We start from the raw sequence: 23,990 nt of genomic DNA, 5'->3' as shown, positions 1-23,990 counted from the left end.
CATGACTGTACCAGTACAGTACATATACACATAACAGTACCAGTATGGTACATGTAACTCAGACATGTAACACATAAAATAATATTTCCACAAATATATTAACAAATAATAACAGTCAAGGGAAGTACAGTAGAGAAACAGTCTATTTGGCCCATCTAATCTATGCCAAACCATTTAAATTGTCTCCTCCTATTGACCTGTACCGGGACCATTGCCCTCCATACCTCTACCATCCATGTCCCTATACAAACTTCTCTTAAATGTTGAAATCAAGCTCACGTGCTCCTCTTGTGCTGGCAGCTCACTCCACACTCTTATAACCCTCTGAGGGGGTTAATGGATGTTCTAGAGAGATGGTGAAGATGCCTGTTAGAACCTCAGTTAACTGGGCTATACAATCCCTCAGCATCCGACCAGTTACATTATCAAGTCTGCAGCTTCACGTCGGTTGACCCTGGCTATTACCTTCCTCAGATCAGTTGCAGCCAGAGGGAGTGCCCGCTCGTTGGCGAGGGAGTGAGGGGCGGCTTTCCTTGCCATCACATCGTTCCATTGATAAAATCGACCATAAAAGACAATTAGCCTATCAGGAAGAGAAGCATCACTGTTGTTGACGTGCAGGGTGGGCTTGTAGTCCATTCTGGTCTGAATGCGCAGTTTCATGCGCCTCTTGTCTCTTATGTCACAGAAGCGGCTGTATATTCCTTGTGAAAATCCTTCTAGTAAGATGGCAGTGCACTGGTACGCAGCAGTTTCTACAAGATCAATGTTTTAAAAGTACTTCTCACGACGGCAAAAGCCGCTGGACATTAACAACTTAAAGTACTATAGGTCTATCCCACCAGCAAGTTGCTCTTTGGTGGAGAAACAGAAGGAGCTGGACTTGGTGTGGACTGTGTGGCTCCCTTCATCAGAGAGATGTCGGAGTCGGTGCACAAAGGTGGTGTGCAGTGTGTCAGCGAGTGATTGTCTTAGTCACTTTTCTTGTGGTTGCAAGACTCTGGTGAACATTGGTAATGTGGAATGCTGCAAGCGGGGTTCTCTGCTTTATTTACGGGACCAATGGCAAGGAAGTTGTGAGGCCTCGGTCGTAGTGAGAACTAGGCCACAGGCTGGGGTGTCACCTGTCTTTAGCTACCCAGGAAAGAGGAGTCAGAGTCAGTGCCAGAGGCGGTGTGGTGTGGCATCCGTGCTAGTGGCGTTGGAAGACTAGCTGTATTGTGTTCAATTATAGACTGCTACAACATTCATGCAGTCAGGAACTTGGACTGTTTCTTTTTGTGACTGTATTTTACTGCCATCTTATATATATGTGTACTTTGTGCTGGGTATGACTGTTGGTGTTATGTTTTGCATCTTGGCCCTGGAGTAATTCTGTTTCATTTGGTTGCCTTCCTGAGTATTCGTATGTGGTTGAATGATTATTAAATTTGAATTTGAAAATAATCCAGATTTGGTTTTTTGATGGTGCGGTAAAGTGCACCTAGGAGCTGTCTTAACCCCTGATCTGTCAGCTGTACTGGGACCTCGGCTGTCAGACAGGGCTTCTGATTTGCCATCACTGAGAGGTTTTAATAATGCTGATGCCCTGAATACATTTCTCTATATAGCCAGTTACAGATCCTGCATATTCATGGATGTTAACGTGATGGTCGTAGGTAGACTGGGAGATAAAAAATTCATCTTTAGTCTGAGAGGTTCATTCAAGAGTCTGGTAAGGAGACGCAGGAGGAGAGAAATACAGTCTGTTGGCACAATTCACCAGCTCAAGCAGCAGCAGTGGGGGCAACATTTCAGATCGAGACTCCACATTGTAGAGTGCAGTCCTGGCATAATGCACATCAATGCCCTCGAATGGGAAAACCTTTAAACGTGGTGGATACAGCTCAGTCCATCGTGGGTGAAGACGTCCCCACCACTGGACACATCCACAAGGAGCACTCTTGCAGGAAAGCAGTATCCTTCAGGGACCCCCACCATCCAGGCCACGCTCTCTTCCCGCCGCTGCCATCAGGAAGGAGGTACAGGAGCCTCAGGACTCACTCCTTCAGGTCCAGGAGCAGTTATTACCCCTCAACCATCGGGCTCCTGAGCCAGTCACCACAACAAGGATGAGAAAATCTGCAGAAGCTGGAAATCAAAGCAACGCACACAAAATACTGGAGGAACTCAGCAGGCCAGGCAGCCTCCATGGAAAAGAGTAAACAGTCGACGTTTCGGGCCGAGACCCTTCATCGAGACCAGAGTCTCTGCCCAAAATGTCGGCTGTCTACTCCCCTCCGTAGATGCTGCCTGGCTTGCTGAGTTCCTCCAGCATTTTGTGTGTGTTGCCACAACACTGAACTGACCCCACAACTCACTTTCAAGGACTCTATGACTCACGTTCTCAATACTTATTACTATTTATTTATTATTACTGTTATTTTTATTATTGTATATGCACAATCAAATTTGTATTGGTTGTTTGTCGATCTTTGTTTATGAGGAGTTTTTCATTGATTCTACTGTGTTTCTTGTATTTATTTGGGAATGCCTGCAGGAATATGAATCTCAGGGTGACATACATGTAGTTTAATAAGTTACTTTGGAGAAACCTTACTGAAGTAGCCTCTTGTAACAGAAACGTCGGTGTGGTATGACAAGGCATGATTGCTTAACATCTTTTCTCAACATTAATTTTTGCAATGGACATTGGGATATTCCGTGCGTTAAGTGCTCCCATTGGATTTTGTAGCCCCTTTTAAAAGCTGTTAATGTGGTGATTAACATTGCACTTCAGACTGTTATTGTAATGACATAGAGTTTCATTATGATGCAAATTGATAATGCCCCTGTAATTAGTATTAATGAAAATATAAAGAGATACTCCTTATCGCATTGTTAATGCAGTGTGAATAAAGATGTATAATAGGAAATAGATCAGTGAATCAGTTAGAGAAGGGGCTTTCTGTCTGGAGTATTGCACACAGTCTGGATCTTCCCCTTTAAGGAGGGATATATTTGCATTGAAGTCAGTTCAGAGAAAGTTAATTCACTGGAAGAAGGGCAGTTTTATAGAATTTAAAACATCAAACAGTACAACACAGGACAGGCCCTTCAGGCATTGGAGTCTGTGCCAAAGATGATGCCAACTTAAATGAATCCCTTCGCCTGCCACAAAAAAGAGAAAATCTGCAGAAGCTGGAAATCAAAGCAATGCACACAAATTGCTGGAGGAATTCAGCAGGCCAGAGCAGCTGTGCTGGAGGAATTCAGCAGGCCAGGGTGTGTGTGTGTGTGTGTGTGTGTGTGTGTGTGTGTGTGTGTGTGTGTGTGTGTGTGTGTGTGTGTGTGTGTGTGTGTGTGTGTGTGTGTGTGTGTGTGTGTGTGTGTGTGTGTGTGTGTGTGTGTGTGTGTGTGTGTGTGTGTGTGTGTGTGTGTGTCTAGCCGGAGCAACTCAGTAGATCAGGGCACCATGAAGAGTTTCAGTCCAAAACATCGTCTGTTTATTCCCCTCCATGACCTGCTGAGTTCCCCTGTTCCCTACGTATTTATGTGTTTATCTTAAAGCCGCATAAAAGCCATTTTCAAATCTGCTTCTACCAGCACCTCTAGTAGCCCATTCCAGACACCCACCACACTCTGTAAAATAAACTTGCCCCTTCTGGAGATAGCAGGGTGGGGAGACGTCTCTACCAAGGGGGGTGGAAGGCGCTCCTCCCCTCCGCTCGCCTGCAGGTCACCCTTGGGCAAGGCATAGCACCTGTTTACCACCCCCCCTCCCCCCCCCCCCCCCACCAACCAGGGTCATGTGAAGTCATGGGAGCAACTGATGCATATCACAAATCCTGGTTGTATGACCGCTGAGACCAGGCAGACAACCTCTGAAGAGTATTGATGATGGCTGGGGTCACCCGTCTTGTAAAGACTCTGCCCAGAAGAAGGTGATGGCAAAACACCTCTGTGGAAAAATTTGCCAAGAACAGTCATGGTCATGGAAATACCATGATCACCCACAAGGCACATAATGAACAGATTTTCCATCTTGTCAGGGAGCATCTATGGAAATAAATAAACAATTGCCATTTCGGGGTCAGACCCTATGAAGGGACTCGGCCCAAAATGCCGACTGTTTACTCTTTTCCAGTGATGCATCCTGGCCCGCTGGGTTCCCCCAATAACTGCAGGTTTTCTCCTGTTTGTTAAATGTCTCGCCTTAAATCCACCTCTTCCAGTATTTGACATTTCAACCCTGGGAAGAAGATTCCAGCTGTCCACTCTATATACACTTCTCTTAATTTTGTAAACTTCTATCAGATCTCCCCTTAGCCTCCAGCAACCCAGAGAAAATGGTCCAGTTGTCCAACCTGTCCTTCGAGCTCAGCTCATACCGTTTTATCCTAGTGAACCTCTTCTGTACCCTTTCCAAAGTCTCCATACCCTTCCTGGAATGCAGTGACCAGAACTCCAAGTGCAGCCTAACTAAACTTAAATATAGATGCTATATGGTTGGGATGAATTATAGAGTTTAAAAAAGCACACAGATTTGGAGAGGAATTGAGAAGGTAGCTGTGGAGAGGATATGATGAAGGGTTTTGGCCCGAAACATCGTCACTACCTCCTCCCATAGATGCTGTCTGGCCTGCTGAGTTCTGCCAGCATTTTGTGATTTTTATTTATTTCCAGCATCTGCAGATTCACCCGTGTTGCCTAAATATTAAAGATCAGCTTTATTCATTGAAACATCAAAACATGTATTGAAATGCATCAACTGCACCAGTCTGAAGATGTGCGAGTGGCATCACACACAGACTGCTGGAGGATCTCAGCAGGCCATGGAAAAGATTCATTACAGAACAACTGAGATATCCTCTGCCTTCCCGTCCTCCACCATCGACGCTGCCCCTATCTGCATCTCTTCTATTTTGCACACATCCTCCCACTGCCACACCAGGGATAGGGTTCCTCTTGTCTTCACCCACCACCCCACAAGCCTCTGCATCTCTGGAACTTCCATCATCTGCAACGGGATTCCACGACCAAACACAATTCCCCCCCCCCCACCCCACCGCCCTCACTTTCCGCTTTCCACAGGGATCGGTCTCTACGCAACTCCCTTGCCTATTCGACCCTCCTCAGTGATCTCCCTCCTCTTGGCAAGTGAAGCAAGTGCCAAATCTGCCCCCGACATCTCCTCCTCAGTACCATTCAGGGCCCCAAATAGGCGATGCTTCACCTGTGAAGTCCGTTGGGGTCATCTACAGTTTCTGGTGCACCCGGTGTGACTTCCTGTGGATTGGTGAGATCTGACGTGGATTGGGAGACTGCTGGGTAGTGTTCAACCTGATGGCATGAACATCGATTACTCAAACTTCTGGTAATTACCCACCCCCTCCTCTCATTCATCATTCCCCATTCCTGTTTCCCTCTCACACCTTCTTCCTACCTGTCCAGCTTTCCTCTCTTCCATGGCCACATGTCCTCTCCTATCAGATTTCCCCTTCTCCAGCCCTTTATCTCTTTCACCAACCAACTTTCCAGCTCCTTACTCCACCTCTCCCCCTCCCGGTTTCACCTGCCACCTTGTACTTCTTCCTCCCCTCTCACCTTCTTACCCTGCTCCTCCCCTTCCAAACCAGTCCTGCTGAAGGGTCATGGACTGTTTACTCTTTTCCATAGATGCTACCTGACCTGCTGAGTTCCTCCAGCATTTTGTGTGTGTCGCTCTGGATTCCCAGCACCTGCAGATTTTCTCGTGCTTGAAGCCCACAAATGCTCCCACGTTTCTGGCACCAGCACAGCGCGCTCACAACTTACTAACTCTAACCTGTACGTCTTTGGAATGCGGGAGGAAATTGGAGCACCCGGAGGAAATCCATACAGAGGAAACCCACACGGTGATGAGGAGAACATGCAGACTTGTCACAGACAGCAGCGGGAACTGAACCGCTATGAAGAGTTATGTTAGCCACTGTGCTACCGGGCCACCCTACCTCTCCAACTTCTGATAGCAGTGAGGTAGTTGTGATTTTTGAATGGTGGCAGTAAATGTTTACACAGCAGCAAGATACTGAGCAGGTTGCTAGGTGTTGGACAAGGTGCTGGAGATAAAAGAGTAATGCAAGAGATTCTGCAAATGCTGGAGATCTTGAGCAACACACACAGAATGCTGGAGGTCAGCAGGTCAGGCAGCATTTCGGGCCGAGACCCTTCACCGGGACTGGAAAGGAAAGGGGGCAGAAGCCAGACTAAAAAGGTCAAGCCTGGTGGGGGAATGGAGGTGGGGCATGAAGGAGGGTTCGGTGAAAGGTGTAAATGGCTGAAGAAAAAGGAATCTGATAGGAGAGGACAGTGGACCATGGAGGAAAGGAGAGGAGAAGGGAAACCAGAGGGGATGTGACGGCCAGGTGAGGAGAAGTGGAGTGAGAGTGGAACCAGAACGGGGAACGGACAAAGAGAGAAAGGGGGAGGGGAAAGAAATTACCGAAAATTAGAGAAGTTGATGTTCATACCACCAGAAGTTTACTTCACTCTCTGTGCCACCCCACCCCTCACCCACTTCCCTCCTCACCTGGTCTCACCTGTCCCCTCCAGCCTGTACTAATGCCACAAAATAACACATTTCACAGCCTATGTCAGTGATGATAATTCTGATTCTGAACCAATTCACACTGAAAAGGATCCCACATGGTGTAGTTTGATTATAACATGATGACTTGCTGTTGACAGGGGGAGACGTATTAACCAGGACACTATGGAGAATTCTCCTACTCTTCCCAGACACAAAGGATCTCTCACACCCACCTGCTAGGTTCTTCACTTCAGTATAGCACTCCCCCTGAACACACACCGACAGCGGACAGTGTGCAGTTAATGAAGGGTCGGCACCTGAAATGTCGACTGTCCACTCCCTTCCACAGATGCTGTATAACCCTTTGCGTTCCTCCAGCACCTCAAGTGTTGCTTCAGATCCCAGTATCTGAATTCTCTCATGTCTCCACAATGTCTGACTACATTTTGAGTTCTGAATGTGTTCCCTGGCTTCAAGTGAAAATGAACTCAATGTTAGACACGAGAGGCGCTGAAGTTGCTTATACAGCTGACATTTTGGACCAAGACCCTACATCAGGACTGAGTTAAATGTGCCCCATTAACCAGTATGACCACAGGACCATAACAATGTTTCTGGTCCAGTTGTCAGAGTTCAGGTTTATGTAATTGGTAAGTAGTTTATTGTCGATATTTGTACTTGTTTGTGTCTTGATTTGCTGCTGTTGTTGCTGTTTGTGTTGTTCTGTAGAACAAGGTGGGCATGCTGTGTTGGTGCCAGATTTTTTTTTAGAGAAACAGTGCAGAATTGGCCCTTCTAGCAACCCACTGATTTAACCCTAACCTCATCACAGGAAAATTTATAATGACCAATTAATCTATTATCCAGTACGTCGTTGGACTGCGGGAGGAAATGGGAAGAACGTCTAAAGTTTCTTACATAAGAACACTGGAATTGAACTCTGAACGCGATGCTCCAAGCATTATGCTACCGCGGTGCCCTTGTGTGTGGTGAATGTCCACAGCACATTCTTGTTGTATGTTTCGATGTGCACGTGATAAACAAATCTGAATCCAGACAGATCATTCAATACATATGTAAATTGAGGTGGTACAAAAAGGTACAAAACTATATTCTGTAACAGAACGCAGAATATAGTTTTACATTTACAGAGAGAGTGTGGTGCAGGTGCAGGTAGACCAGAAGATGCAAGGGCCACAACGAAAAGATGCAAGGGCCACTAGGAGATGAAGAGTTCATCTATCTGCGTATGAGAAAATTTTCCAAGAGTCTGATAACAGTGGGATAGAAGCTGTCCTTGAGCCTGGTGGTACATGTTCTCAAGCTTCTGTATCTTCAGACTAACGGGAGGGTGGTGGGTGGGAGAAGGGAGAATGACCGGTGTGGGTAAAGTTTTTGATTATGTTGGCTGATTTTCCAAGGCAGCAAGAAGTGTAGGCAGAATCAAAGTCAAATTCAATCAATTATCCATGTACATATATGTGACTGTATATTATCATCAAATTAATTTTATTGTCAGCATTTATTGGAAACTAAAGAAATAGAATTGATCAAAAGCTATACATGGATAAAAACTGACAAACAGCCAATGTGCAAAATAAGACAAATTGTGCAAAAAAAATAGTACTGAGAATGTGATTTGTAGAATCCTTGAAAGTGAGTCTGTAGGTTGTGGAATCAGTTCAGAGTCGAGGTGAGTGAAGTTATCCACACCAGTTCAGGAGCCTGATGGTTGTAGGGTAATAAATGTTGTTGAACCTAATGGTGTGGGACCTAAGACTGGTAGCTCCTTTCCAATGGTAATAACTAGAAGAGAGCATGGCCTGGACTGCAATGGCCCTTGATAATAGATGCTGCTTTTACATGGGACCAATCCTTGAAATGTGCTGTATGGTGGGGAGGATTTTGCCTGTGATAGACTGGGCTGCATCCACCACTTGCTCTAGACTTTTCCAATCCAGGCTACTGGTGTTTCATACAAGACCATGATGCAACCAGTCAATATACTCTCCACTCTGCATCTATAGAAGTTTGTAAAAGGATTAGGTGACATGCCGAATCTAAGCAAACTTTTTAGAAAGTGGAAGTGCTTTCTTTGTGATGGCGCTTACCTGTTGGTCATTGGAGGGGAGCTTTGCTGACTGACTGAGCTGTGTCCACAGCTCTTTGCAATTCCTTGCAGTTTCCATACCGAGCTGAGAAGCAGCTGGATAGAGTACTTTCTTTGTAAAAGCAGGTAAAAATCATCGGGGACATGACCACAGCACCACAGCCAATTAATTACTCATCCAGCTACAGGAGTTGTGGATCATGTGATCTTAGACTGGGTTAAAAACCACCACACCTGCTGGGGTTTTCACCTTTTAAGGGTTAGATAAATCTGGAATTAATGAGCAACAATGAAAATACTCCGACCTGACGGTGTGAACATCAATTCCTCTTCCTTCCAGGAATTCCTCCCCCCTCCCCTTCTCTTTTATCATTCCCTATTCTAGCTCCCCTCTTACCCCTTCTCCACTCCACATCTGCCTCACTCTGATATATCTCCTCCTTCCCTTCCTCCCAAGGTCCACTTGCCTCTTCTGTCACATTCCTTCTTCTTCAGCCCTTTACCTTTTCTATCTAACACTTCCCAACTTCTCAGTTCATCCCTCCCTCTCCCACCTTCCTTCTCATCTGGTCTAATCCATCACCTTCCCACGTGTACTCCTCTCCCCCTCCCTCCACCTTCTTATTCTGGCTTCTTCCCCCTTTCTTTCTGGTCCTGACAAAGGGACTAGGCCCAAACCATCAACTCTTTATTGCTTTCCACTGGTGCCGCCTGACCTGCTGAGTCTCTCCAACACTTTGTGTGAAATGCCCTGAATTTCCAGCTTCTGCAAGATCTCCATTGTTAATGAAACTACTGGTTTGGGGTTAAAAATCCATCAGGGTAGGGAACCTGATGGCCTAGCCTGGTCTCGATTGTTCGTGGGTTGACTCTTAACTACCCCCTCCCCCCAGTACAGGGGCAATCAGGAATGGACAGTAAACGCTGGCATTATCTGTGATGTCCACACCCTGTGATCAGACAGCTTTATAGGATGACAACTTGACAACTCTCACCTGATGAACAAAAATTAATCTCCCTTATTAATCCCACAAGAGAACTAAATGGGAAAGTTCGGAACAGAAAGACATAGCTCACCAACACCAGCCCATCATCGAGGATATGCACTCCAAAGGATATCCTGGGAATAATCTTCCAATCTTCTGCAGAGATCAGGCAGCAAGCATCATTTATCAATGAAGCTGTCAGCATAAAAATGGAATTGATGCACAAGAGTGCTTGAAAAATGATCATAAATAACCATGATCTGGTAACAGATGGAGATGTGCCCATCTCTGCAATCACTCTCTATTCAGAATCAGGTCCTTCATACAAACTGTGGAAAGTTGCAGAGTCAGCCATCTCCATCGTGGGCACTAGCCTCTCTAACATCGAGGACATCTTCAAAAGACAATGCCTTGGAAAGGAGGCATCCATCATTAAGAACCCCCATCACTCAGAAAATACCACCTTCTCTTTGCTATCGACAGAAAAGAGGTACAGGAGCCTAAAGACACACACTCTGTGTAAGAAACAACTCCTTTCCCAGTGCCTTTAGATTTTTAAATGGACAATGAACCCATGTACACTACCTCACTATTTTGTTTTCCTTTGCCTTTTTTGCAATACTAATCTAATTTAATTGATATTTAGATATTTAATTTATATATTTCTTATTGTAAATGACCTTTTATTATGTGTTGCAATGTTTCTGTAAAACAATACATTTCACAATTTATGCCAGTGATATTAAACTTGATTCTGATTCTACTAATGGGTTAATCTGTCAGTAAGGGGTGCGGACCGAACGGCAGTGTGCCTTCGGTGTGAAGCTACAGCAACTAACACTCTCATGTGTTGTCCGTGTGACTGAGAAGGAGGCACATCAGTCTGGATCACATAGTAATCCCAATGAGATCCAGAATTATGTTCTAATTCATTTACATGTACTTCGACACAGGCAGTGAAATGCATTAACAACCAACACAACCTAACAAGGTGCTGACCCTAACCCTCATGATTTTATACAGTCCATCTCTGTAAATTCATCTCTGTAAAGTCATCTCACAGTCTCCTATTTGTAATGCTTCGCAGTGCCAGGTGTAAGATGGGGGTTCAGTTCCCACTGCGGTCTGTAAAAAGTTTGTATGTTCTGCCCGTCACTCCTTGTGTGTTCTGGTTTCCTCATACATTCCAAAGACATTTGCGATGGGGTTAGCACAATGTGTGCATGCCATTTTGGCTCTAGCAGTATTGCAACTTTTGCGGTACTTCCAGTGCTTTCTTGACAAAATGGCGCATTCCACTGTATGTTTCGATGTACATCTGGCAAATTAACCTAATCTAATCTTTACGCTCTAAAGACTAAGGTCACATCCTAAATCATAAACATGACAAAGTCTGTAGATACTGGAAATCCAAAGCAACACACACAAAAATACTGGAGGAACTCAGCAGGGCGGGCAGCATCTGTAGAAGTGAATAGACAGTCGACGTTTTGAGCCAGGACTCTTCTTCAGGAATGAGAAGGAAGGGCGAAAATGCCAGGATAAAAATTTTGGGGGGCAGAGAAGGAGGCTAGCTGAAAGATGATAGGTGAAGGCAGGTGAGTGGAAGTTGGAGACAAAGTTGATAAAATTGATGAGCTCAACATGGGTGCATGAAGCAGCACCAATGCAGTTATCACTGTCAAGGGCTGGAGGAGAAGGAAGCTGATAGGAGAGGAGAGTGAACTATAGGAGGAAGGGAAGGAGGAGGGGATGCGGGGGGAAGTAATAGGCAGTTGAGAAGAGGAAAAAGGCCAGAGTAGGGAATGGAGGTGGGAGGGAGGAAATTTGTTTACCAGAAGGAGAAATCGTGGTTCATGCCATCAGGTTGGAGGCTACCCAAATAGAATATAAGGTGTTGCTCCTTCACCCTGAGGCTGGCCTCCTCTTGGCACTAGAGGAAGCCTTGGACAACATGTCAGAACAGAAGTAAAATGTTTGGCCACCAGGAAGTCCCACTTGTGGCGGATGGTGCGGAGGTGCTCGCCAAAGCAGTCCCCTAATTTATGATGGGTCTCAGTAATGTGGAGGAGACCATACCAGGAGCACCGGACACAATGGACGACCCCAGCAGATTCACAGGTGAAGTGGAGGTGACAGAGGAGGCGTATAGGCAGGTGTAGCACATAGGCTGCTTGCAGGGGTAAGTGCCGGGGGGGGGGGGGAGGTCAGTGGGGAGGGATGAATGGACAAGGGAATCATGGCGGGAAGGATCCCTGTGGAAAGCAGAGAGTGGGGAGAGGTAAAGATACGTTTCAAGGTAGGATCTCTTTGGTGATGGCGGAAGTTGTGGAGGATAATGCGTTGGCTGATGGGGTGGCAGGTAAGGATGAGAGGAACTCTATCACTGTCAAGGAAGCAGGAAGATGGGGTGAGCGCGGATGTTCAGAAAATGGGGGAGATGCAGGTGAGGGCAGCATCAATGCTGGAGGTGAGGAAAACCCCACTCTTTAAAGAAAGAGGATAGCTCTGATGTCCTGGAACAGAAAGCCATGCCTTAGGATCAGATGTGGTGGAGGCGAAGAAATTTGGAAAAGGGAATAGCATTTTCACAAGAGATAGGGTGGGAAGTAGTTTTGTCGAGATAACATGGGAATCGGTAGGTTTATAAAAAATGTCAGATGACAAGTTTGTCTCCAGAGCTGGGGACAGAGAGATCGAGAAAGAGGAGGGAGGTGTCAGAGATGGACCAGGTGTATTTAAGGGCAAGGTGGAGGTTGGAGACAAAGTTGATAAAATTGATGAACTCAACATTGGTGCATGAAGCAGCACCAATGCAGTGGAAGAGCTGCAAAGTATAAAGAGGGAGGGCTTTGAAAATGCACTGTTCTACATAGCCAATTGAAGAGGTGGGCAGAGCTGGGGCCCATGTGAGTGTCCATGGCTGTCCCTCGAGCCTGCCTAATCACTCCCTATAACTCAGGCCTTCGTGTCCTGGCATGCTTCTTGTAGTTCTTCTCTGCACTCTTTTCAGCTTAATGATGTCCTTCTTATAACAGGGTTATCAAAACTGTACATTGTAGGAATTGCCTTACCAGTGTCTTGTACAACTCCAATATAATGTCCCAGCTCCTGTACCCCAGTGCCCTGCATTCCATTTATCCTATCGAGAAGCCCCCGACCACTCTGCTGCCCACTCACCCTCTGCTTTTTCTCTCTTCCTCTCTCAGGGCACCGGGAAATATTCTGTTTACGTGGCCAACTATGCCAGTGGCAACATCGGCCCTCATGCGCTGATAGAGATGGAGGAAGCCAGCAGTAACATCTCGATGGGGGTCATCGCACTTTCCAACGTGGCAGCAGAGGCGGGGGTTAACAAGTATACAGGTAAAACGTCTCATGAAAGGGTTAACATTTTCTGATGAACAAAGTGCAAGTGCAAAAGCAGAGACGAAATAGGAAGGCGATGGTATCGTAAAAGATAAAATAGGGGGGTGGTGGTATCACCAAGTTGAGTTTATTGTCATTTGCACGAGTACAATGAGATACAGACACAATGAAAACAACAGATTCCAGTCAATCAGGACCAACACATTTTCGCCTAATTAAGCAGCTGCCCCTATTAGTCAAAGTTTCATGGAAATAGTTAAGTGTATAAAAAATATAAACTGCCATTTAACTGGGTAATAACTGATGTATTTAATTGAAATACTGAATTAATTAGAACCAATACCTCTGCAGTACTGTAAAACTCTGTATTTGTTATCAGTGGAAGAATTCATTAGCCGTGTTCTTTTGATTGAATGTAAATGAACAAAATCAGTGCAGGGACCTGGTGCCAATAATGGACTGTCTTCATGTAATGCTTTAGACAATTGCATCTTGCAAATCTTCAGTTTCATTGTAACATTTAAGATGATAGTTGATACCTTCAAGTTCCTCATTGTACCTAACTGTTTCTTTTTCACTCCCTGGTGTTTCTGGCATCTCCAAGCCTGAATGCTTGAAACAGCAGTGAGCAGAAGAATTTGGAATTGTCTTCTATTTCTCACCAACTATCAGAGACAAAGATCACTGGCTTTCTGAACACAAACACAGGCACTGGTGCTACTTCAAATCTGATTGCTTTCAAGTGCTGGCCATTTTAGTTACTGAGGCAGATTTCAATGATCATTTTGGAAGTCGTGTACATCCCACTTCAGGCCAATGTCAAACAGGCTTTAGACAAACTGTAATGTGATCAACAGGCATGAGACACCACATCCCGATGCATTCCGTGTCATGCTGGGGGATTTTAACCAGGCCAGCTTGAAAAAATCTCTAAATAATTATTATCAACAAATCACTTGTAGTACCAGAGGAAACAACACACAACACCACCGTTATACCACCATTAACAATGCCTATCGTGTTATTCCACACACTCACTTTGGAAAGTCTGAGCACCTGGGTACTTCTACTCCCTGAGTATAGGCAGAGACTGAAGACTGCAGCAGCAGTAGTGAGGACCAGGAAGGTATGGACAAGGGAAGCACAGGTGTGCTTACAGGACTGCTTTGAATCAGTGGACTGGACTGTATTCAGGGATTCATCTTCGAGTCTGAATGAATATGCCACTGCTGTCACAGACTTCATTAAAGTTTGTGTGGATGAGTGTGTGCCTACGAGAACTTACTGTGCATTCCCAAATCAAAAACCATGGATGAAGGTAAGTAACTAGATCTGTGGCATTTAATTCTGGCGATCCAGGTTTGTACAAGACAACTGGGTATGACCTGCGAAGGGCTATGTCAAGAGCTAAGAATCAATTCAGAGCAAGGTTGCAGGCGACATCAGATGGACATCAACTCTGGCAGAGTTTGCAGGACATTACTTCCTACAAAGCAAAACTCAACATCATGAAAGGCAGCAATTCTTCACTATCAGATGAGCTCAATGCCTTTTATGCACGCTTTGAAAAGAATAAAACTGCAGGTATGAGGAACCGTGCAGCACTGGGCAACCCAGTCATCTCTGTCTCTGAGGCTGACTTTCAGGAGGGTGAAGCCTTGGACAAAGTAAGGCCCCGATCGACTACCTGGTAAGGCTCTGAAAACCCTTACCAACCAACTGGTGGGAGTATTCAAAGACATTTTCAACCTCTCATTGTGCTGTCAGAAGTTCTCACCTGCTTCAAAAGGCCAACAATTATACAAGAAGAGTAGTGGGAGCTGCCTTAATGACTATCGTCCAGGAGCACTCCCATTTACAGTGATGAAGTGCTTTGAGAGGTTGGTCATGGATGGAATCAACTCCTGCCTCAGCAAGGACCTGTAACAACTGCAATTTGCCTATAGCCACAACTGGTCTATGGTGGACGTATTCTCAATGGCTTTCCACACAGCCTTGGATCACCTGGACAATACAAATACCTCTGTCAGGATACTGTTGATTGATTACATCATTTCTATAGTTTTGTTTGTAATTTATTTTTTATTGAAGTTCATCATCATAAAACATTTCCATAAAATGTATTTCAGATATTGTACATATATATCACATAGTCATATTTGCCCCAAATCTCCACATAATATTTATCTGAGCTATACACTTATAGAAAAGAGAGGAAAGAAAGAACAAGCAAAAGAAGAAAACTATGTACAAGTAGGGAGTGATCTTTTTTTTTATAACATATTCATTGATTTGTGAGAATAAAATCGGGCCTATGAGGTGTTATGTGGTTAAACCATTTTTCCCAGTATGAATCAAATTGTTCCAGCTTATGATTAACAGATGCTGTTACCTTCCCTATTTTGTAAATGTCCATTGTAATTTCCATCCATGCATTTAAAGTTGGGCTTGCCTGTGATAACCATCTCCTGGTAAGAGTCTTTTTACCAGCCACCAGCAGTATATTCATTAAGTATTTATCTCTTTTCAACCATTCTTAAGGTATATATCCAAAATATATGGTCTTACTTTCTAAGGGTATTTCACATCTAAAGATGTCTTGTAGGGCATTGTGTATCCCACTCCAATAGTCTTTGATAACGGGGCATTCCCAGAAAATATGATAATGGTTTGCATTTTGATTTCCACAATTTCTCCGGCAAACAGGGAGGTTACTATCATAATGGGACTTCTGAGAGGGTGTAATAAAATATCATATTGAGTTTTTCCATCCGAACTCCCTCCATTTCTGTGAACTGGTACACTTCCATTGATACCTCCATATTATTGTCCATTCTTCCTCAGATATAATTATACCTCCTTCCTTCTCCCATTTTGTTTTAATGTATGAAGTTGAATGTGTTTTAAGATTTGACAAGCCCTTATACACGCTTGAAATGATTCTACGACCGTTATCTGAATAATATGCTTTTCTAAATAGCTCTATCAAACATGTACTTGCCTTGATTACATTTTTAACTGTCCTATTAACATACTGTCGCATCTGTAAATACTGATAAAAGTCTTGTTTTTCTAATGAGTGCCTCTCTTTAAACATTTCAAAACTGAACAGTGTTCCTTCTTTCATTATATTGCAAAGAACTGTTATTCCTTTAGTAGTCCAGTCCTTAAATCTGGCATCCAGTTTATTCAGCGTAAAATCCGAGTCATTGGCACACCATTTAAGAATTGCAATATCTCCCCCTAGTTTATATTCTTTTATAATAGTTTTCCATATTTTGAAAGTCCATTTCACTCATGGGTTATCAATAGTATTTATGTACCTTGTAGGTTGTTATCAACCAAAATTGCCTGTATGGGGATGGGAAGTATCCCCTCCTCAATGTTTTTCCATTGAGCGTCATATGATGGGTTGCACCAACATATCACAGCTCTCAACTTTGTTGCAAAATGATAATCTTTAAGTGAAGGTAGGCCCCATCCCCCCTTTTTCTTGGCTAATTGCAAAGTTTTGAGATGAACTCTAGGCCTTTTACTTTGCTATATATATCTTGAAAATATTTTGTTCCATTCATTGAATTGATTTTGGTTCATCTTTATTGGTAGCGTCTGAAAGAGATGTAATAGTCTGGGCAGTATATTCATTTTAATAGATTGAATCCTTGAACTGAGACTTTAAAAAGGAATTAGGTTCCATCTTGTTATATCTTCCTTAATTTTTTATTTATAGGCTGATAATTGTGTTCTGATAATTTTGCCAAATCTTTTGGCATAATGATGCCCAAATATTTGAAAGACTCTGTTTGCCATGCCCAGGGATATCTACTTTCAATTTCTCTTGGTGGGCTGTAGTTATATGAAAGTAATTGGGTTTTATCTATGTTGATCTTGTATCCTGATAATTGACCATATTGTTCAAAGGATTGCATCAATTTAGGTAAAGAGCATGTTGGTTGTCCTAGGTAGATCAAAATGTCATCCACATAACAGGCCCATTTATGCTCTGTTCCTTTTATAGTAATTCTGCTGATATCTTCATTTTGTCTGATGTATTGAGCTAATTGTTCCAGAGATAATGCGAAGAGTAGTGGTGACCATGCACAATCCTGTCTCATGCCCCTTTCTAGGGTAAAACTATTTGATAAATATCCATTGATTTTAATCCTAGCAGTAGGATTGTCATATAGTGTCTGTATAGTTTAATAATTGTGTCATGGAAACCAAATCTATGTAAAAATCTGTAAAGAAAATTCCAATTAACCAAATCAAATGCCTTTTCAGCATCCACGCGTATCACTATTGCTTCGATTTTATCATTTCTACAGTCCTGATTGAAAAACTACAGAACCTGGGCCTCATTACCTCCCTCTTCACCAGATCCACAATTTCCTGACCAGAAGCCCACAATCTGTGCAGATTGGAAATAACATCACCACCTCGCTAACAATCAACACTGGCACACCACTGTGGTGTGTGCTTATCCCACTGCTCTACTCTCTCTACACCCACGACTGTGTGGCCAGGCACAGCTCAAATGCATCTATAAATCTGCTGGTGATACAACCATTGTTGTCAGAATTTCAAATAGTGATGAGAACGTGTACAGGAGCAAGACATCCTAGCTAGCTGAGTGGTGTCACAGCAACCACCTTGCACTCAACACCAGTAAGACCAAAGAGCTGATTGTGGACTTCAGGAAGGGTAAGATGAGGGAACACAAACCGATCCTCACAGAGGGATCAGAAGTGGAGAGTGAGAAATATCAAGTTCCTGTGTGTCAATATCTCTGAGGACCTAACCTGGTCCCAATGTATTTATGCAAAAGCAACTCCTTGGATTGGTACATGGAGTGGTGTGGTTGAGGGATTTGGGCCAAAAGCAGGAAATTGAGATTGAGATACAGTGGTTGGCATGGTTCGGTTTGGCTGGAGTGCCTATATTCATGCTGTATTGCTCTTTGACTCTATAACCCCAGTGGGGAAAAAAATCAAAGACACAAAGACAACTCCAAGAGGTGGTCCGTTGTCTTCTGTTGCTGAGTGAAGGTTAGGTTGCTGGATAGTTCAAGAACTGTATGGTTGAAGTAATTGTTTCTGAACCTGGTGGTGTGAGACTTCAGGATTCTGGACTTCTTGCTTGACGGTAGCAATGAGAAGATGGTCTGGCCCAGATGGTGGGGACCTTTGATGATAAATACAGTATTCTTGAGTCAGCATCTTCTGTGGATGCCATCAATGTTGGGGATGGCTGTGCTCCTGATCAAACCATAAGATAGAGGAGCAGAGCTAATCTTTTGAGGCTTTGACCTGAAACGTTGACAACTGAGGATAGTTGTCAGTGAGTATAGGAATAGAGTGAGGTGGAGAATAAATGCGTGGTTAAGGGTTTAGAGCAGGGGGCAGAGATTCAGATTTCTGGATCATTGGGACCTCTTTTGGGGCAGGTGTAACCTGTACAAAGAGGATGGGTTGCACTTGAATCTGAGAGGGACCAGTATCCTGGCAGGGAAGTTTGCTAAGGCTGTTGGGGAGAGTTTAAACTAGAATTGCTGGGGTGTGGGAACCAAACTGAAGAGATGGAGAAGAGGATGGTTGGCTCACAAATCGAGAAAGCTTGTATGCAGTATGAGAGGGAGGATAGGCAGGTGGTAGAGAAGGGATACGCTCAGACTGATGGTTTGAGATGTGTCTATTTTAATACAAGAAGCATCATGAACAAAACGGATGAGCCTAGACCGTGGATCAGTACTTGGAGTTATGATGTGGTGGCCATTACAGAGACTTGGATTGCTCAGATCAGAAATGGCTACTTTGAGTGCCAGGCTTTAGATGTTTCAGAAAGGACAGGGAGGGAGGCGAAAGAGGTGGGGGCGTGGCACTGCTGATCAGAGAGAGTGTCATAGCTGCAGAAAAGGAGGAAGTCATGGAGGGATTGTCTACTGAGTCTCTGTGGGTGGAAGTTAGGAACAGGAAGGGGTCAATAAGTCTAATGGGAGTTTTTTATAGACCACCCAATAGTAATGGGGCATCGGGGAGCAGATAGGGAAACAGATTCTGGAAAGATGCAAATGTCCAGGGGATATCTGTGTGGGGTTCTGCATAGGTGCATTCCAATGAGACAGGGAAAGGTACAGGAACCGTGGTGCACAAAGACTGTTGTAAATCTAGTCAAGAAGAGAAAAAAAAGCTTACAAAAGGTTCAAAAAACTAGGTAATGATAGAGATCTAGAAAATTATAAGGCTAGCTGGAAGGAGCTTAAGAATGAAATTAGGAGAGCCAGAAGGGGCCATGAGAAGGCCTTAGTGAGTAGGAAAACTCATAGCCATTCGACAAGTATGTGAAGAGCAAGAGGATAAGATGTGAGGGAATAGGACCAATCAAGTGAGACAGTGGAAAAGTGTTTTTGGAACTGGAGGAGGTAGTGGAGGTACCTAATGAATACCTTGCTTCAGTATTCGCTATGGGATAGGGCCTTGGTGATTGTAGAGATGACTTAGAGCAGACTGAAAAGCTTGAGCATATAGACATTAAGAAAGAGGATGTGCTGGAGCTTTTGGAAAGCATCAAGTTGGATAGGTCATTGGGACTGGATGAGATATACCCCAGGAAACTGTGGGAGGCGAAGGAGGAGATTGCTGGGCCTCTGGCAATGATCTTTGCATCGTCAATGGAGATGGGAGAAGTTCTGAAGGATTGGAGAGCTGCGGATGTTGTTCCTTTATTCAAGAAAGGGAGTAGAGATAGTCCAGGAAATTATAGACCAGTGAGTCTTATCTCTGTGGTTGGTAAGTTGATGGAGAAGATCCTGAGAGGCAGGATTTATGAACTTTTGGAGAGGCATAATATGATTAGGAATAGTCAGCATGGCTTAGTCAAAGGCAGGTCGTGCCTTACCAGCCTGATTGAATTTTTTGAGGATGTAACTAAACACATTGATGAAGGAAGAGCAGTAGATGTAGTGTATATGGATTTCAGCAAGGTATTTGACGAGGTACCCCATGCAAGGCTTATTGAGAAACTAAGGAGGCATGAGATCCAAGGGGACCTCGCTTTGTGGACCTAGAACTGGCTTGCCCACAGAAAGCAAAGAGTGGTTGTAGACAGGTCATATTCTGCATGGAGGTTGGTGACCAGTGGTGTACCTCAGAAATCTGTTCTGGGACCCCTTCTCTTTGTGATTTTTATAAATGACCTGGATGAGGAAATGGAGGGATTTAGTAAATTTGCTGATGACAGAAAGGTTGAGGGTGTTGTGGATAGTGTGGAGTGCTGTCAGAGGTTACAAAGGGACATTGATAGGATGCAAAACTGGACTGAGAAGTGACAGACTGAGTTCAACCCAGATAAGTGTGGGGTGGTTCATTTTGGTATGTCAAATACGATGGCAGAATATAATAGTAATGGTAAGACTCTTGGCAGTGTGGAGGATCAGAGGGATCTTGGATCTGAGTCCATAGAACACTCAAAGCTGCTGTGCAGGTTGACTCTGTGGTTAAGAAGGCAGACAGTGTATTGGCCTTCATCAATCGTGGAATTGAATTCAAGAGCCAAGAGCTGTTACGGCTATATAGGACCATGGTCAGACCCTACTTGGAGTACTGTGCTCAGTTCTGGTCACCTCACTACAGGAAGGATATGGAAGCTATAGAAAGGGAGCACAGGACATTTACAAGAATGTTGCCTGGATTGGGGAGCATGCTTTTTGAGAAATGGTTGAGTGAACTTGGCCTTTTTTCCTTGGAGCGACGGAGGATGAGAGGTGACCTGATAGAGATGTATAAGATGATGAAAGGCATTGATCCTGTGGATAGTCAGAGGCTTTTTCCCAGGGCTGAAATGGCCAACATGAGAGGACATGGTTCTGAGGTTCTTGGAAGTACGTACAGAGGAGATGCCAATGGTAAGTTTTTTTACGCAAAGAGTGATGAGTGCGTGGAATGGGCTGCCGGCGATGATGGTGGAGGCGGATACCATAGGGCCTTTTAAGAGACTCCTGGATAGGTACATAGGATTTAGAAAAATAGAGGGCAATGGGTAACCCTAGGTAATTTCTAAAGTAAGTACATGTTCGGCACAGCATTGTGGGCCGTCGGGCCTGTACTGTGCTGTAGGGTTTCTATGTTCCTAACTCCTTCTGCCTTCACAGATGCTGCTCAGCCCACTGGGCTCCCCCAGCAGACTATTTGTTGCTTCAGATTTCAGCGCCTGCTGTCTCTTGTGATACCAGTAAATGGAGTTGGATAACTTATTCCCAGTAGTTAGCAGCCATGCCCAGTATGCTGAAGCAGGTCGGGCAGTGTCTGTGGAGAGGCATGGATGGTTCACACTTTGCAATGAGGCTCTGCATAGACTGAAAGACAGGTCTCGACCTGAAAGATCAACTGTCCATTCTCTTCCAGTAATACTGTTGAATTCCTCCAGCAGACTGTGTGCTGTCGATTCCAGCATCTGCAGTTTCTTGTGTCTCTAACAGTTCATTGAACAGAACAGTAGAGTACTGGCCCTTCAGCCAGTGATGTTATGCCGAACCTTTAACTTACTCTAAGATCAAACTCTCACAGTCCACAGTACACTTATTATCAAATTGTGTATGCAGTATACAACCCTGCGATTCGTCTGCCCACAGACAGCCACAAAACAAAGAACAACGTCAACCCCCCCACGTGCAAAAAAGTCACGCAAAAGGGAAAACAAAGAGTGAAAAAACACAAAATTTAAAACACAAAAACAAAAGAGTCCAGGCATGTTCAGTTCAGCTCAGTTCTGTCTCACACTGTGCAGGCCAGCTCCAGGCCACCCCAATCACAAACTCTAAACATAGCAAAAAAAAGTGCGGCCAGGAACCAGAAACACACTGCAGCATGAACTGCAGAGTCCAATCCACAAACTACTTTGATTAAACCTTGCCTAATTCCCAGCACAATCCTCCGGCAGTGTCGAGGGAGAGGGAGAGAGAAACCATAAAAGGCAGCAGCGGGTCGCGGCAGCAAAGAAGATCTTTGACCAGCGACCACTTGGCATTTGAATTGATTAGTAAGAGCAAATTAAAGGAAGGCAGGGGCAAGCACAGCCACCATCATCTGAGTGGATACAATCAGAGTGGTAATCTTGAGGCATAAGTTCTTCGAGGCTTCCGCGAAGAGAGGTTTCAGCCAGAGAAAGCAAAGGAAAGGAAAGCTCAACACACACAAAATGCTGGAGGAACTCAGCAGGCCAGGCAGCATCTCTGGACAAGAGTAAACAGTTGACATTTCAGGCCGAGTCCCTTCATTAAGACCAGATTCTTGGCCTGAAACAATAACTGTACTCTTTTCCATAGATTCTGCCTGACCTACTAAGAACCTCCAGCATTTTGTGTGTTACTTGGATTTCCAGCATCTGCAGATTTTCTCTTGTTTGTGAACGAAATGCTCATTTTTTTCCCTTTCTCTGCTTTATATCTGCTCAGCTAGGAGAGTAGAGATATTCTTGTGGGATGTGGGAAGGCTCCAGCTGCAGCTTCTAACAGACGACATTAAGGAATTGGAGCTGGAACCGGATGAACTCTGCATCATTCAGGAAGCTGAGTGGGTGATAGATAAGACACATAGAGAGGTAGTTACACCCAAGGCGCAGGACACAGGAAACTGGGTGGCAGTCAGGAAGGGGAAAGGGATTAAGGAGTCACTCAGAGTATCCATGTAACCATCCTCCTCAACAACAGGTATATCACTTTGCATACTGTTGGGGGAAAGGGGGAGATGTCTTAACAGAGCAAAGTCACAGTAGTCGGGTCTCTGGCACTGACTATGCCTCTGTGACTCAGAAGGGAAGGTGGGGGTGGTGGAGAAGTGGCACACTGTGGTGATAGGGGATTCGTTATTTAGGGGAATGGACAAGAGGATCTGTGGGTGAGAACAAGATTCACAGATGGTAGATAGCTTCCAGGGTGCAAAGTTCTGGGATATCTCGGATCGAGTACTCAGCGTTCTTGAGTAGTAGGGTGAACAGCCAGAAGTCGTGGTCCATATAGGTACCAATGACATGGGTAAGATGAGTGATGAGGCTCTGCTTAGGGAGTTCAGGGAGTTAGGTGCTAAGCTAAAGGGCAGGACCTCCAGGGTTGTGATGTCAGGATTGCTAACTGTGCTACATGCTCGTGAGGCCAATATGAGGAAGATTATACAGTCTAATACGTGGCTAAGCAGTCGTTGCAGGAGGGAGGGCATAGATCTTTGGATCATTGGTCTCTCTTCCAGGGAAGGCGGGACCTGTACAGAAGGGACAGTTTGCACCTGAACTGTGGGGGGACTAATATCCTAGCGGGGAGGTTTGCTAATGCTGTACAGTGGGGTTTAAACTAGAATTTCAGGGGGATGGGCACCAGAGTGCCAGAACGGTTAGTGGAGAGGTTGTGGAGACAGATGTTGGTAAGACTTCAGACAAAGTTAGGAATGAAAAGATTGAGCATGGTGCGACTTGTGTCCTGAGCTGTGTATACTTCAATGCAAGAAGTATCGGAAGAAGGGCTGTTCATAGTGCTGAAGATGAGGTAGCTGGTTTACAAACAGAGGTGATGTATAGTCAGGAGAGGCTGTTGATAGGTTAAAATGACAGTCAACAGGTGGAAAAGCATCGAAAGGGGTACATACAGGACTGAAGGTGTTATATTTGAATGTGTGTAGTTTGCAGAATTCTGTAGATGAACTTTCAGCATAGTTGCGGATTGGCAGGTATGTGTTGCAGGCATTACTGAATCACAGCTGAAAGATTATAGCTGGGAGCTTAATGTCCAAGGATACACATTGTATTGAAAGGACAGGCAGGAAGGCAGAGGGGCAGCATTGCTCTGATGGTTAAAAAAAAATAAAATCAAATCATTAGAAAGAGGTGACATGGGGTCAGAAAGTGTTGAATCATTGTGGATAGAGCTAAGCAACTGCAAGGGTAAAAAGACCCTGATGGGAGTTGTATACAGACCTCAAACAAGGATATG

At 44.5% G+C, this 23,990-nt stretch overlaps 1 protein-coding gene across 3 annotated transcripts in view; it reads left to right on the top strand.

Annotated features, from left to right (window-relative positions):
- crtac1b (cartilage acidic protein 1b) overlaps nucleotides 1-23,990 on the top strand; it is a 325,818-nt gene that overhangs the window by 93,054 nt on the left and 208,774 nt on the right. For all 3 annotated transcript variants that reach the window (XM_059947159.1, XM_059947158.1, XM_059947157.1), the window contains exon 5: nucleotides 12,856-13,012. In XM_059947159.1, the coding sequence (XP_059803142.1) occupies nucleotides 12,856-13,012 (157 nt within the window). The remainder of the gene's footprint in view (nucleotides 1-12,855; nucleotides 13,013-23,990) is intronic.

This window comes from Hypanus sabinus, chromosome 22, assembly GCF_030144855.1.
Source record: "Hypanus sabinus isolate sHypSab1 chromosome 22, sHypSab1.hap1, whole genome shotgun sequence".
NCBI classification, from domain to species: Eukaryota; Metazoa; Chordata; class Chondrichthyes; order Myliobatiformes; family Dasyatidae; genus Hypanus; species Hypanus sabinus.
This window is presented reverse-complemented; position numbering and strand designations above follow the sequence as displayed.